This window comes from Phalaenopsis equestris, unplaced genomic scaffold (assembly GCF_001263595.1).
Source record: "Phalaenopsis equestris unplaced genomic scaffold, ASM126359v1 Scaffold000210, whole genome shotgun sequence".
Taxonomy (NCBI): Eukaryota; Viridiplantae; Streptophyta; class Magnoliopsida; order Asparagales; family Orchidaceae; genus Phalaenopsis; species Phalaenopsis equestris.
The window spans coordinates 543,458-559,862 of NW_018164652.1; the positions used below are offsets into that span (position 1 = coordinate 543,458).

Consider the following 16,405-nt stretch of genomic DNA (forward strand, 5'->3'; position numbering starts at 1 on the left):
CTGAAACGCACAAGCTGCCCCAAAGGCACCCTAAATCATCACCATCTCGAACTTTAGGATGTCGAGCGAATTAAAATATTTATGGAATCTTTACAAAGAAAGAATAGTAACAAGAAATTGATTAATAGGGTTGTTTGGCGCCTTGTTTTTTTGCACCGCGGCCCCAAAAAACACTTCTTCTTTTTCGGTTTAAAAAACACGGCATGGGGGGTGTTTTTAAAAAATTTGGACGAAACACTGCGCTACAGTTTTTTTCAATCAGCAATAAATAAACAGACAGTCAGTTTATACACAACAACCTCTACGAAGTAGCTTACTGGGAACGACTGAGAAAAAATACAGCTGCTCCAAATAGAATTTCTAACATTCGTTTTCCATATAATTTCCTAAACTGCTTCATGGTTGAAATAAACCGACAGTCGTCATGATTGAAATAACCAGAGCGGATTGGTTAGAATTATTTAGCATTCACATTACCACACAACCTCTATTTTCATGGTGCACAAATTTATTATAAAAATAAATTAATTAAATAATAGCGCTTATGTAATTCAAAATTAATACTTGTATTTAATTATCATTGATAAATTAAATAATATTACAAGCATCATTTTATTTTATAATTTTTTATAAACTAAAAAAATAATGCCATGTTTTAATGTAAATTGTCACATTAAATATAATTTCATTAAGGTGCAAGTTTCATGTGAAATTCAAACTAAATACAAAATATTTATTAAAAAACTTAATATATGAATATATGCAAAATAATTAACTAACTATAACACTCAAATATAAGAAAAGTAAATAAAATAATACAAATATATATTAAGATTATGAAACAAAACATATCAAAAGAATTATTATTTTAATTTTCATAAAGTTAAATACATCTTTTATGCATAGGTAAGGTGGTATGCATGATAATTTTGAAGTTTAGGTGATAGATATGTAAATATAACTGAGAAATTAATCTCATTCCCCAATAACTATGCTAAATATTTAATATTTAACGCAGTGATGCACACTTCAATAATGCAAATATATGTGTTGATCTAGTAATTTGTGGAATTTTTAGTCTGAGGTATCGATCCCATGAGGAAAATTAAGTATTGATCTGCCTATTTTTTGGTTTAATTCAAAGGGTGGTTAAATTTTTTAAAATATTTCATAATGATCCTAATAATTTAAAGTGAAAAACTAATGGTTTAGTGTTTCTAATATGAAAAATACTTCACTTCAATTGTACAAAAATCTATATTCTTCATCTAAAATAGTTGACAACCAGGGACAAGTACTTCTTATTTTCTTTTGAGATATAACACGTATAAGAGTTACATATTATAGTTGATTTCTATTGACCCTGAAAAGGCTCTTGGGATTTCTTATTCTCCTATGTGATTGCAAACACCTATTATGAATATTTCTATTTCATGAAGTGTTTGGGTTTTAATCTAATTGTTCTTCTAGTCTTCTTTTTGACGGTCGTAGATCAGAAAAAGTTTTTAAAAAATCAAATGACCAATTTAAAAGGTTAAGATGTCAACCTAATATGTAATTACTCGAGACTCTCGCATGGATTCACGACGATCTTTACATAACCAATTCAAAGAAGAAAATAGTTTAGTTCCTACTCATGAATGAAAAGAAATATAACAAATAGAATGATAATGAAATAAACTTTAAAGCTTATGATGAAAATAGAAAAAGCATAATAAAATCTCCTTGCTCCAAGCCAATCTTCCTTTACAAATTGCTATTCTGCTTGTTTTACTTATCAAATCTCACTCACTACAAGGGCACACACCTCACAGCACTCCTACAAGTCACCTGAGAGGTCTAAGAGTCTAAGATACAAGAGTCTCCAACAGTGTTTAAGGGACTGAAAGAGATTTTCAAAGCATTTTTGGTTATTTGAGACTAGCCCTTATAAGGAATTACAAATCCATGTCAGCAAAATCATCAACATCATTTGGAAACTACACCATGTTACTTACGGGCATCATCATGTGACATCGTGGCGCTCTAATTGGGTGTTGGGGTGTTGCATCCAGGTGTTACGGTGTCATGCTCTCATGTTTCGAAATTGGATTGAGCTCGATGGCGTTGCCTTCTAAATGCTATGGCACTATCAATAAATGGGGCACTACAAATATAGCATTTGGACACTAGCCACCACTTCACACTTCTTCTCCAAATGCTATTTCATGATTGTATACTACACAAATACACAATATATGCCATTTAAAAAGTACAAAAATAGAGCAAAAATATAAGAAAAATCACACCGAACTACATCATTTTGCACACTTATCATTGCAGTGCCAATGACCCATCACCACATTGCTTGAGTGTAGTGCCTCAGCATACCCTCTAAAGCACCACAATATTATTGATACCAGATTAAGGAGCTAAAAGATAAAAGCTTAGCATTGTAGCCCTAGACCTTATGCATGGTAGTGCAGTCTCAATGTCACAGAATTGTACCTAGATTGTTTCATACAATGACCCTACTAGAAACAATTATTCATTTTGAATTTCAATTTAAAGTTGAGTGTATTGGTGGGAGAGTGCAACATTGTATAGTATTGTGAGTGTGTGAGTGTGCGAGTGAAGTTGAGCGAAGAGTGCTACTTCGCCTGGTGAAGCAAAGAAGAAATAATGAAGAGGTTAAGGAAAAAATGGAGAGGGATGCTTCAATCTATGAATCTTTGGATTTTTGTTTCTTTTGTATTTTGATTTCTTGTTGTTGAATTTGCATGTAATTTTTTTATAATTATGATGATATGAAAGATTTTTTGTAGTACATTATAAAAACATGCTAGGTTAGGGCTCCTTTCTTTTGAATTTGTGAATAATATGTCAATTTATGTGGATACATTCTCATAGCACACAGAAATAAATTACTTATTTATGTTTCTTCCAACTTCATTTAACATTATTGATGGACGCACTTTTGTTTAACATTTAGAGAAGGTTAAATATATTGATAGAGTCTTAATCTACACAAAAAAGATTCATAAATGGGGATTGAAATATAGATATATTGCTTAGCAATCACTTAGAAAAATGAAAATAGGATATGTCAACCTACGATAGGAGCAGACCAACTCGCCCCACTCTAGCTCGCCAATCGTCTAGCTAGAGTGGGGCGAGTCATCAGATACTGCAAAGGGTTCACCTTTGAGATCAAATAGATGTGATGCGAGAGCATGTAATGCCTCAGTTTTTGAACTAAAAATATTAACACCGAACAAGGATATTTCATTTCAACTGGGATGAAATGCCGACTAAGGCAATATAAGGCGTTTTCTTTCCCATCCTCGTTAACTTGGGCTTACAATGCTCCTGCCAACTTGTCAAGAGCGTTGATAAACAGAAAAAAGGGGTTTCCCTGGGTGTGAGCAGTTAATAATGGCGAATTTAACAAGTAATGCTTGATATCGTCGAAAGTGTCCTGACATGCCTTTTCCCAATAAAAGCAGACGTCCTTCTTGGTTAAGGAAGAAAAAAGGCTGACAATTTCTAGAGAGATTCGAAATAAACTTCCTAATAAACGCAAGCTTCCCTTGGAGGTCAAGCAGTTGTGTTAAGATCTTAGGAGGTTCCATCCATATAATGGATTTGATCTTACGAGAGTCAATCTCAATACCCCTATATCGGACTATGAAGCCCAGAAATTTCCCAGAATAAATGCCGAGGGCGCACTTCAATGGGTTCATCTTCAGCTCGTACTTTCTAAGGCGCTCAAAGATGGTTCTTAGATCTGAGAAATGATCATCTTCAGAACGGCTCTTAACAATTATGTCGTCGATGTTACATTTGACTTTATGATGTAGCAAGCCATTGAAGATGTACGTCATAGCACGCTGGTATGTTGCCTCGACATTTTTTGAGGCTGAAGGGCATGACCTTGTAGCAAAAAATGTCTATAGGCATATGAAACACAATGTTGTTCTTTCTCTGGGGCCATCCAGATCTGATTGTAACCGGATAAACCGTCCATGAAGAAGAACATCGCATGTGATGACGTGACATCTACCATCAACTCTAATATAGGCAGAGAAAAATCATCTTTTGGGTAGGATTTGTTTAGGTTTCAAAAGTCGATGCAAGCTCATATATGTCTACTCTTCTTGTGAATGGGTACGATGTTTGTGAGCCACGTAGGGTAGGAGACTTTTGGTCTCTTTGTTGACCATCAACTTTATTTCAAGCCACATTATCCGAGGTGTTTTTGATAGGAACAACACTCGGATCAATAGCTGGGTTGTGGACGAACACCTCCAGATCTAAACTAGGCATCTCAAAGTAGCTCCAGGCAAGGTAGCCTTGAAACTCCTTGATAATCTCTACGACCTTGCCGACCATAGAAATTGATAGAAATTTACTAATGAATGTGGGACAGGGATCATCAACTATACCTAAGTTGATCTCGATCAACTCATCGACGGTTGAAGAAACACTATCCTCCAATTCATCAGGGGCATTTTTTACTTGACCTCCTCCTCATGTGAGGTAAAGATCTCTCTATTGTGAGATATGGAAATCATCATGCATGAGGCATTGGGTATCTTAGCATCGCCTGGCATTTTGAAGTATCCTAACTTGAATCTGTCCCCTGAGGATCTATTCTGCCACATAGTCTTGGATAATTAGGCTTGGCAAATAAACCACCTCGCGGGCAACAAAAAGCTTAGAGATGAGAGGCGAACAATAATAAGAAAGAGGAATATCCTCTATTTTTCATTATCATCATTTAAATATATTACATCATTATTGTTTAGAAGAGAATCTACTTTATAAAACAAAATGCATTTCTCCTTAAACTTGGATCTAGGAGGTACATAAAAGGTTTTGAGGTCTTCAACGATAGAAGCGTTTGCAACCATCATATCCATGTGATAACCATGTGGTACTAGATCGATAGTCAGCACCTTGCCTACTAAGGATAACTTGGACAAACAAGTGACCATGACCGTTGAAGGTAACCAAAAGATTTCCTCATCGGTGTCATCTTGATTGTCATCATGTCAACCTCCAGGCTCGTCCATCAGCAAGGCTTCTTCTACCTCAGAAACAATATATGATTAAACACTTATCCTTACCTTAGAGGTCGGCATGATAGGGAGGTTTTTAGTTGGCTCCCGAGCAAGTAGGGTACGTCTTTCCTCCCGCTTCGTTGTGCCTTTACCTTTAACAAGGCAAGAGCTAGTAAGAAGAGGAGTTTGTGGACGTCCCACAACATTCAAAGTGGGTAGAGACACCTTGCTATGAGGAGCATAATATTCGACATCGTTGTATATGTTGAATTTGTTCACCAAAAAAAAGGCTAAACATCATCTGGAGCGGCTGAGCAAGGTTCTAAAGGACGTGCTCCCATCAATGACGTGGAACTTAGCTTCACTTTTGAACTCTCCAAATTAGAGAGGAAGGGTTATGGACCCAGTCCCTTCTCATTAAATGCATTCAACATGATCTTGTCGGAACATAATCACTGAGTGCCTAATGAAAGTAACTCGAGGGTACGAACATGCAAATCCACTATAGGTACGTGCTCCTACCTTGGTGATACACTTATAACTTGGCAAGTCAAGAAACAGTTGACTCTAGCTTAATCCTCTACGGAGGCTGAATATCATGCCTTAGCGATGACAACTACGGAAATTATATCGGAAATTATATGGCTCAAGTGCCTTATAGAGGAATTTGGAATTCCGATCACTCAACCAACAACTCTATACTGTGATAACATATCTGCGATCTCCTTCGTTAACAATCTTATATTTCATGCGAGAACCAAACATATAAAGATTGTCTATCACTTCTGACATGATCATATTCAACTAAATCATATTAAATTGCAACACATTCAATCCTGAAATTAACAAGCGGGTATCATTACAAAAGCACTCTCAAAACATCAATTCTGTCATATTTGGACCACGCAACACATTCAATCCTGAAATTAACAAGCGGGTATCCTTACAAAAGCACTCTCAAAACATCAATTCTGTACAACAGTTCTCCCAAAGAACCATCAACTTGCAGGATGGTATCCTAAGTATATGATTCTACGGTTTGAGTATTTGGCCACTCTAAAAGATTCTTCCCCCTCAATATATTTTATCTTTCTCTACACATGGCTGTTCTCATGGATGAATAATATTCTCAAGCTTTCCCCAAGCTACAGCTCTCAGTTTAATCTAAGCAATCCATTTCAGTTTCCTACTGACGACTAAAACCGGCTAGTTACTGCTATTAAGAAAATATTCTCAACACTAAATTTCTACAATTTTTTCTAAAGTGTAAAACCGTAAATTATACTATACATCCTTGAATCAACAATCTTTCCACTAATCAGTGTGTCATATCATTTTACCTCCAATGTTTTAAAAGGACAAATATTTTAACATTGATCATATGTTGTCTACTATTGTATGTAAGGAAATAATTATATCCCAAAAAAATTAATGCATAATAAATAAATAAAATGTACAACATTTTTTTATTCTTTTAAAGACTAAGCACAATACAAGACCCAACCTGCAATTTTAAACAGGTTACTGTGCCTCAAAACTGCAGCAGTTATTCTTTCTTTTTCTTGCAGTGGGTCACACACGAATATAACCAAAAACAATTTCAGAAGACAATTAAGCATCATTATAATATTCCCTAATCACACTATAGTCCTCCAACCAAAATGCTAATTTTCAAGAGTAACAGGGAAGAAATTACCCATAAGCCTATATTTACTTCCTGCAAGAACGGCAGAATTGAAAGGGAAGAATATAAGCAGCCCTAAGATGACGCATGCATTTCCTTTGTTGGCTTGACAAATTGTTTTACTTTTCTCGGTCTCCCTCTAGTGATTGATGGCGCAGTAGCAATATCTACCACATCATCAAAACCTGAAATTTGCTCCACATTTGATGCAGTTAAATCAATGGCTGGCATCTCCCTAACATGGCTTAGAATTCTGCTCAGATGCCACTCCACATAATCAAAACGATCCTTTGTTAACGCAGATTCCTGGATTATAATCGAAGCAAGAGACCGCAGTGCTTGCGAACGATACTTGTGGCTGCTGCATTTTGGAAAAAGTGAGCTTTCTCGACGCCAACGAGTCAACAAATACTTATCAGGAATGAAGAAGCAATTCTTCAATGAAAGAACTCGAAGAGCATGCCTGCATAATATGGCATTGGTTTCAAATCCTTTGCAGCTGCAGTGAACATATTCGTCTGAAGGTACGCAGCTGACAAAATGCCCTCCATCAGACTTGGCATGGTGTCTTACAAGGTAATTCTCTGCCGTTGTTTCATAAACTGCAAACTGGGCTGATGCCATTATTTCCTTCTGAAACATGCCAAAGGCGTAGTGTGTAAGAATTGTTGATGCATGTTCTTCAATGGGCATGCAAGTCTTAAGATTGACAGTCTGTTGATTTTCTCGCGATGTGGCCTCTTCTCCTGCCTGATTCTGGAAATCAACTGCAACACCCACCTGTGGAAAGGATCAACGCCTAAGCCTTGAGAACTTTAGGCAAGGAGATGAAAGAAAGCAATTCAAGGGCCCGTTTGGGGCAGCTTATTTTTTGGGTGGGGTGGCTTTTTAAAACCGCCCTTAGCCTATTTGAGTAAACTGCGTTTTGGCAGCTTGTGCGTTTTCAAAACCTTGAAAACATCGTTTTCACGCCACACGTATCTAGATAGGTGCGGCAAAATAACATTTTCACACCTCACCTATCTAGGTTTGGTGGGAGCTTTCTGGCTGTGGTCTGGCTTTTCCAAAAAAATAAAAATTTATAATAGCCACCGCTCCTAGCTTATCAGTAGATTATTTTTAATCAGCTTATCAGCAAATTATTCAATAAGCTACAGCTGCCCCAAACAGACCCTTGGGTCAAGATCTGTTTCAAAGTTTTTCACCTGTTCTATAAAATCCTTTAGACGGGTCTGCAAGTGCAGAAACCCTTTAAAAAGTGATTGAATACATGACAAATGACTGACCGTCAATAAACCGCCGAAAAACCAACCTTGCAAGTATGGTGAAGCCCAGTAGAACCTGTTAGAATAAAGAAGAGATGCATGCTTATCTTCCCCAATGCCAAAATCCATGACCATATTGGCCCATTGATCCTCAAATTCCTCCATATTCTCTAAATCACGCATCCTCTGGAACTCAATTTTAAATCTATCAAATTCAGCACCAAGTAAAGCAGAAAACCAGCTTGGTAGCTTGGATATTACATGCCATATACAGAAAGCGTACTTGACATTGGGAAGGTGGGTCAACATTACATCTCTAAGCCTCGTATTCATGTCAGTTAATATTGTCTGTGGGAACTTTCCATCCATTAGTCGGAGAAAAGCCTGTGGTAAAGACAACAAATTTGTCAGAATCCATGGCTCTCGCTCATCTAAGAGCTTGAGCAAAACAAGATGAGGCTATAGTGCCCAACACACACACCTCCTAGGCCAGCGCCATTACTAAGGAATGCCTAAGCGAGGGCCTTGCAATAAGGCTTCAGGCTGGAAGACATTTGTCTTGCCTTGATTTAATAAGATGAAAGATGAAATCTTAAACACAAAGTGGGTTCAGTTATCATGATGACGAATTGATATAAAATAATTTGAAAAGAGCTTCAAGGGTAAATGATGCACACCTGGAAATAATTTAGACAAATGTTTAGTAAAATACTTTCTTCCTGAGTGGTGAATCTTGAGGATAAAGAATATTATCTTTAGGAGAAACAGAGAGGCAGAGGGAATAATGAAAAAGACGGAATGAATACTGACAAAGATGGAATTGAATGTGGTGAAAATTAAATTGCATGCAACAAACTTAAATGGTTTACTACATTTGTTTAAAATAATCTATTTGATAAAAAATTTGAACAAGGTGGAATAAAATGGAGGCTTAAACTTCATGATTTTATTTGTCTTACTTTAATGTGATGATTATCACTAAATAATTGTAAAAAGTATTCATCATACTTATAATTAGCTTTACAAGTGATGTATGTGTTTTTATTGCCTCATTTTGCTCGGGTAAACGCCTAGGATTGCACAAAGCAGTTCAGGCATTGGCAATCACATCAACTTAGTGCCTAGCATATTTGATAACACTGATCGCAATATGCCTTGATGATGGAAAAATAAAATGAGCAAAAATAATAATTAAATTTTATTGACCTCATAGAATGGGAAAGGAAATAATTTACCTGTAAGGACCACGTCAATGACTCTGGCCTTTCATCCAGCAAAATGACACAACAGAAGAATATAGTGTGTCCATAATTATCAATCCCAAACCATACACCTACGGGCCTATCATATGCATTTAGATGAAAGGTAGTGTCAAAAACAACGACATCACCGAACAATTTGAATGCACGTATAGAACTAGCATAAGACCAGGCAATATGCTCGAGCTTATTGTTCTCATCTAATACGAAATCATAGCGAAAATCGGGATTCTTCTCCTTCATTGCTCTGCAAGTTTTAAGAAGCTCTGACCCTTCGCTCTCCCGATTAATATTCTTGGACGCTTGAAGAAAAATCTTCACATCCCTCTCACCAAATGCCAACCGATCAGCACTTGCCCCTCTCTCCATCTCGAGAGTCTTCGATATAAGAGACTCTGTGCAACCACCCTTTGCAAGAGCAAGAATTCGATCCCTTTCAACTGCCGCTTTATTTCGCTGAGGATATGGTATTTCTCTACAATCCATCAGCTCATGATTATGAACATTGCTAAAATTAAGCACCATCCATTTAGTAACTCCTGCAGAAATATTCTTCTTTATAACCATTTGTGCCTCGCACTTGCAGCGTGAGGCTTTTCTGCCCCGTTGTCGCTTCACATCATCGGATTTTCTAAGCAAAGGAAGTCCTGCACGGTGGCAAACAAGCTCACGTTTGTAAACTCCCATTGGATGTTCGGGATTCCCCTTTGACCGTTCTCGCCTAACCAGAAAGCCATTATTTCGAGCAAAGGTGGTATAATACTTGAGGGCCTCTTCATCGCTATGGAAAGTTTGCCCAACAAATGGTGGAGGAATGTTCATGGCAATCTCTGATGAAATGTGCGTTCCTTCCACCAAATAGTTGGGGTCCCCAGATTCCATTGAGTCAAAGGCTGAACATGCTTCCTCCCCTTCGGTCCTGATATAGCATCGGTCATCACCACATGGGCACAATCTCCTATGAACCAGCCCATCAGATAAGGCTTTTATCATTTTTTAAATTTTCTGCATAAAACAAACATAGATAAGATCAATGAAAAGAAGGTCCAAAATATACATGCACGAATGCACATAGCAGAATACCTTACCGAAGCAGTAATAATTGTTATATTTTTCTCAAACTTGGAACAGATAATTAGAATGAATAGATGACAAAAATCAACAAAACTTTCTTAAATTACATTTTAAAAAATAGCCACAGCTTACACATTCATAAAAAGAGTAATTCCAATTTCTTTTTCAAGTGAAACTATAATAACTGTAGCTTTCATTATTTCTATTTCAATTTGCATGAAATGACGGCAATGCTTTAGTGAAGCGGTGTAAGAAAACTCTAGCAATCTGATGTCATCCATATTTGCGAAGTTGCCTGATTTTCTCCAAAGTAGAAATAGAAGAGTTCACTGAATAAGGTACAGACAGGAAGAAAAAAAAAACTTTTCAGTAATAAGAGTGCGTGAAAACCTTAGTAGCAAAGATTTGATGCAGATAATGAAAGGTGTTTTGCCAGTAAAATGGGAGCTGCTTGTCACGCTCCGCGACATTCGAGAAATCATCGAGACGAACAGAGGATGGAAGATTCTAGAGAAGGTCCGAATATGAGGAGTCATCAAAGGGGCTCTAGAAGATTCCACCACGTTCAGGGGAGAGCAAGAAGGAAAAGCTCTAAAGAGGATCTAAGAATAACCTAGAATGTTCTAGAGTTATTTATGTACATTAGAATAGTCTAAGAGATAGAATATTATATTGTAATCTAGAAGCTTCTCTTGGACATTGTATAGTCCCACATTGGCTAGATGAAAGGCCAAAGGCATGGAGGAGGCTATAAATAGGAGCTCCTCCCCTCATTTGTATTTACCCAAGCATTGAATCAAAGCATTCTAGTATTCAAGTGCTAATTATTCCTTTCTCTCTATTCTTCTTCTTAAGAGTGCTTGGGGCTGCTAAGTCCAGTGTTGTGAGTGATTAGGCTGATTTAGTGCTAAGAGAGAGCGCTAAAGCCGCACGGGTGACTTGAGGAAAGTTAGTCCGTGACATGCTGCTCCTATCTTCTATTTTTGTAAAATTTTCAACATGTTTCTATACTGACTAGTGAGGAGCCAGGGACACAGCTGAAAGCAAAGGAACTGAAAAAGCATAAACTAACGGAAAAGGGAATGCTCAGCTATAAATGTAATATTGAAAATGTAGTCTCAAACCTGCTTAAACGGTTACATATATGCCTCCACTAACAGCACTAATAATAATTAGTGTAAATGTGAATAAAACTAAAATACTAATAGGGATTTTAATAGTTCAAACAGTACGAATATTAAAATCCAAACCAGAATGAGAGCTTCCACTGCATCCGCTCCCCTCTGGTTCAGAAGAGGGGATTTTCGGACTAGGAGGAAGTGACAATATTAAGTATCATCATTAATTCATGTTTCAATAGAAAATGACCCAATTTTTCTGGGTTTCAGCTTTGGAGTAAGATACCATGGCAAATCACTCCTCACAGAGATGAATCATCTTAAGAGCACCACCATTGAAAACCTTTTTCCTTGTAGAGTTCATCAGCCCATTGCTTGTACTTCTGATTGCTATCAGCAATTTTATCTTACACGTTGTTTAACATCTGATCAAATTCATTCATTGTCTTAGTAGCCAGATCTCCTAGAATTTAGTATAGCCACATTATGGTATGATTTGGCTCTTTGGTATACAACATGTTGAAAGGAACCTTCCCCGTAATACTATTTACCATAGCATTAAAAGCAAATTCAGCTTAACCAAGTACGCCGCCCCGTTGGTTTGGATGGTTACCTGTATTACTAGATCATGTTTCCCAGTTTGTGATTCACCACTTCTGTTTGACAATCCCAAAGGGGATGGTATGCCAAGCTGAACTTAAGTTCAGTTCATAGTCAATTCCATAATTCAGCAACTTGTCTCAGGCAGAAGTTATGATCCTGCGAATATCATGGAGACAGACTAGTTCTTTAAAGAATAGCATATCGACTTTAACATTATCAAAAGACATCTTGCAGATAATGAACTGTGCCATCACCGAATATTTATCTACCACTACCATAATAGAGTCAATACCTCAATTGCTTTTAAAAACCCAAAGAAGGCTAAGGTCTTCCCAAATTGAGTTTGGATTTGGTAACTGAGTGCAGAGTTTGGTGCACTGAGGAGTGCCTTTGAATGCTTGACAGACAAGGCAGTACGCAGCAAATCAACAAACATCGCGACGAAGCCTGGGCCAAAAGAATCTAGCTTGAAGAAGGGAAATTGCCTTATCTCTTCCTATGTGTGTGACAAGATAACCCCACTGTGTATTTCATTAAGAAATTGTTGCCAAAGAGAGCTATTTGGTATACTAATGTAATCGAATTTGAAAAGGAAAACATTGTTGGGTTAACTAATCACCAACGGCCAAGTGGTTGACGCACTGTGGCCAAGAAATTTGAAAATCATCTTCGATGTTTTTTTCTTGCAAACTGTTTCCATCCCTGCACTGTGAGATTGGGCAGTGACTGGAATGCTCGTTCACAATTTAGCGTGTCCACAACCCAGTTGCCAAGTTTTGATTTATGCTTCAGCTCAAAAGTAAACAGTTGGAGAAATACAACCCCCCTCATCTGCATCCAGTTTAAATTCTTTTAAGTATGCAAAAAATGTAATGATTGATGGTCATTAAATGGTACAAATTCTTGGGAAATCACATAAATGCTCCTATTGTTTGAGTAATCAAAACACATCATGAAATTCTATGGGTTGGTTTTCTTGATAAAGTACAGTTTCTACTCCCACAACCCACCTGAAAAGGTTTGTCAAAGTCTAACATGGCTAAAACGGTTGAGCTTAGTCACTCCTTCATGTCTGCAGAACTGGATTGTTGTTCCTCTGCCCAAACAATATTTGTTCCGGGCAATCACTAATTGAAGGAATGATGATGTTGAGATTCCGAACAAACCTACGAAATAAATTTGCAAGCCCATGAAAACTCCATACATTAGTGCCAGTGGTTAACATCGGATAGGATTTAATAACTTCAACCTTTCTCAGATCAACTTTAATTCCCAGTTTGGACAAAAAAAAGACCAAAAAATGCACCTCTTCCATCACAAATTCGCACTTTGGAAGGTTCAAGAAAAAGTTGTGATCATGAAGTGTCGTTAAAATCAATCCTAGGTGTTGTACGTGGGCATTCAATGAGAGACCCAGAAATATCAAATATACCACATTAAAATGTCCAAGGAAAGGTTTGAGTACTCGTGCATTATTGGCCGCAAGAAAGTGCTAGGCACATTAAGCAGGCCAAAAGGCATGACTCACCATTCAGAGACCTTCTCGGGTCTTGGATATCATTTTCACATGCTTCCTTCACGAATCCGAATCTAGTAATTGCCGCTACAAAAGTTAGTTTAGAAAAATAATTTGCTCCACTTAATCTATTTAAAAGTTCTTCTAGGTCTTGGCATAAGAAAATGAAACTAGACTGATTTATTAATTGCATTCAACGTGAATTTGCCACGTCCAATCCCTTATAGGAATGATAAGAGCCAAAATGATGCAAAGACTAAGGCTATGCCAAATGAGTTATTTTGCAGTAGATCCTCCACAGTCTCTTTGTTGATTTTCTTTTGGATTCATCCTGTAGTGAGGTTGATTTGCTAGGGTAGAACCTGTAATAAAATCTATTTGATGTTAGATGGAGCACATGGATAGTTAAAAGTTAACATAGATGAGGCCCTTCTTCCATCACTCTTAGTTGTTATGGGGTATCAGAGATGATAAAGGTGAATGCTTGATTGGGGTTGGTACTCAAATTGAGCATTGAGATAGCTCTCGGGTGGAGTTAAAAAGGCTTGCATTAGACAAATGGTGGAGCCTTGGATGTCTGAGGTCAGAGGTATCATTATAGAATGAGAAAATAGCAATGGGATCAACCACGATTTATAAGAGAGAACTGTTTGGCAAAAGATAAAATTTAAGTTATCAGAATTTAGTAAATCCCGTAAATCTAGATTTACTATATCTGAATGGGTTACATCCCTAAAAATTGTCTGGCAATGAAATCTGACAATATTTAGCATGCATCCAAGTTAAATGCTGCTCTAAATACGTTACCAGACAGCCGGGATTTACCTGATCGGATCAACCACGATCCAATGGGGAAGCACAAAGAAGAAGAAAACAAGTGAGCGAGAAGGAGAACAAAAAGAAGAATAAAAATAGATGAGTGGAAGAGCAACTTGCCATTATGCGGGAAGGAAGGTTTTAACCATTTGGAAATGTGTGAACTTTCTGAGGAACACAAACCCCAATCCTCGGTACTGAAAAAGTGCGGCAATTCCCGCCAGCCCGATCCGTGAAAGCGCCGCAGCATCCATCTAGGTTTAGGGTTCCAGCGAAAGCTCTGAAATAGTTAAGAGTGCAGGGATGGCAAAGTAGAAGCGGTGGAGAGTTTCGAATAGTAGCGACGACGAAGAAGAAAAGCCCCGTGAGAGGTTCAACAATCAACAATGGACATCTTCTATTCCACCGCGGGCATCCCTAAAAACTTGAAAGCGATTGATCCTGGCTTCAGCAAGTTGAGGCATGACGATGGAGTGTCTGAAATCGGAATGATGAGAATCGAAATAATATTAAAAATCCTGCAAAAAATAATAATAAAAATAATAATATGCTATAAAGCTAGGCCGGGTAGTTATTATAAATTTTTATTTTTCATGTAAAAGTTAGATTATAGTTAGAAAGTTGTCACTACATCTAGATAAGTGCGGTTTGAAAACTCTATTTTCAACATTTTGAAAACGCACAAGCTGCCAAAACATAGTTTACCAAAACAGGTCGGGTGTATTTTGAGAGCGACGTCGCACTAAATAAACAACCCCAAACGGTGCTGTCAATTGGCGGATTTAGGGGTCGTTTGGGACAACTTATAAGTGCGGGGGGCGTTTTTGAAAACGCTGCGGTGTCGTTTGGATCGTGTGTTTTGTCTGTTTATCTGAAAATGTGGTTCCATTTTTACACTAAAAACAGGTCGCAGGTTGAACCCCGCGGTCGACCCTCAGGCCAAGTTTCTGGATAAGTTGCTTATCCTCAAACGCACAAAATGTCCCAAACACACCCTTAGTAAATCTAAGATGAGCAGAGAGGAAGAATGGTGTCAACATACTACTTTCTCAATGGTTTCTGGTAGGAGCTAACGGATGAGAAAGATGGGAGTTTCGGTTCTGCAAGCCACGATCTTATTGTTGCCTTTCGAGCTAGCTATGATAACAAGTGTATCGTAAATGTTCAATCATGAAGTCAATTGTTGTGGGCGAAACTAGGAGGGGAGGATGTGGCGAAGTAAGTCGATCGTTATGGATATTTATTTATATTTTTTTATTTAATATTTATCTTTGAATGATATCCCTGATAAATCCTGCTAAATCGTTCTAAAGTTGTCAAACTATTTCATATGATTTATCATGATTTACTTGGTAGCATATTAAGCGGATTTCTGGATTTAATCACCTTGGGATTTGCTAAATCTGAATTTACATAATTTATTAAATTTTATTTCAACTAAATCCTAATTGAAATCATGAGGAAGAGATGGGCTCTGTGAATCGATAAATTTTGTAAATTCAGAATGAACTAAGAGAAAGAATGACACAAAAAGGTTTATCTTCTTCAATGGTTTCCGATAGGAGTGAATGGGAAGGATAAGAAAGATGAGAGTTTCGTCATCTCTGTAAATCGAGATCTCATCGTTTCCTTCTCAGCTAACTCTAAAAAGGACTGTATGACATTGGTTCATTCAAGAAGGCAATAATTTTGGGTGAAATCGATAGAGAGAGTGACATAAGCGAGAGTTTTGAGCAGAGATGGGAAGGTTTGGACAAAGCCATGAGAGCCAGAAGAGGGTTACGGGGAAACAGAGAAATAAGAAAATAGGTTTGTAATCTTAATTTATTTTTATTTAACTTAATTTTATTATTTTAATTTATTAATAAAAAATAAATAATTTTAAAATTATGAAATTAATTAAAATTACATAAATCTATATGTAATTATTTAATATTTAAGTAATAAATAAATTTTTTTTAATATTAATTTATTCAACAAATTTCTAAAAAAAATTTTAAATTACATCATTAATAATTGATTAATGCT

At 37.0% G+C, this 16,405-nt stretch overlaps 1 protein-coding gene across 3 annotated transcripts; it reads right to left on the reverse strand.

The window, feature by feature from the left end:
- Positions 1 to 6,465: 6,465 nt before the first annotated feature.
- Positions 6,466 to 14,874, reverse strand: LOC110023084 (protein FAR1-RELATED SEQUENCE 11-like). 3 transcript variants are annotated; one of them, XM_020722307.1, is made up of 4 exons: positions 14,498 to 14,874; positions 9,227 to 10,255; positions 7,932 to 8,375; positions 6,466 to 7,506 (listed from the first exon to the last, which is right to left on the reverse strand). In XM_020722307.1, exons 2-4 carry the CDS (start codon positions 10,241 to 10,243, stop codon positions 6,802 to 6,804), a joined length of 2,166 nt encoding a protein of 721 aa, XP_020577966.1. In that variant the 5' UTR covers positions 10,244 to 10,255; positions 14,498 to 14,874; the 3' UTR covers positions 6,466 to 6,801. The 3 variants fall into 3 exon arrangements, with proteins under 3 accessions (XP_020577966.1, XP_020577968.1, XP_020577967.1); XM_020722309.1 differs by lacking the exon at positions 14,498 to 14,874 and adding an exon at positions 13,574 to 13,594; XM_020722308.1 differs by lacking the exon at positions 14,498 to 14,874 and adding an exon at positions 10,533 to 10,653 and having other exon boundaries at positions 9,227 to 10,257.
- Between the last annotated feature and the right edge of the window lie 1,531 nt (positions 14,875 to 16,405).

Bases quoted from the DNA above. Each gene is read 5' to 3' on its own strand.
- LOC110023084 (XM_020722307.1), bottom strand. From the start codon at position 10,243: ATGATAAAAGCCTTATCTGATGGGCTGGTTCATAGGAGATTGTGCCCA. The intron at 8,376-9,226 runs GTAAATTATTTC...TCTTTACCACAG, and splicing joins CATTGACGTGGTCCTTACAG to GCTTTTCTCCGACTAATGGA. The intron at 7,507-7,931 runs GTGAAAAACTTT...TCCTTTCCACAG, and splicing joins TAAAGGATTTTATAGAACAG to GTGGGTGTTGCAGTTGATTT.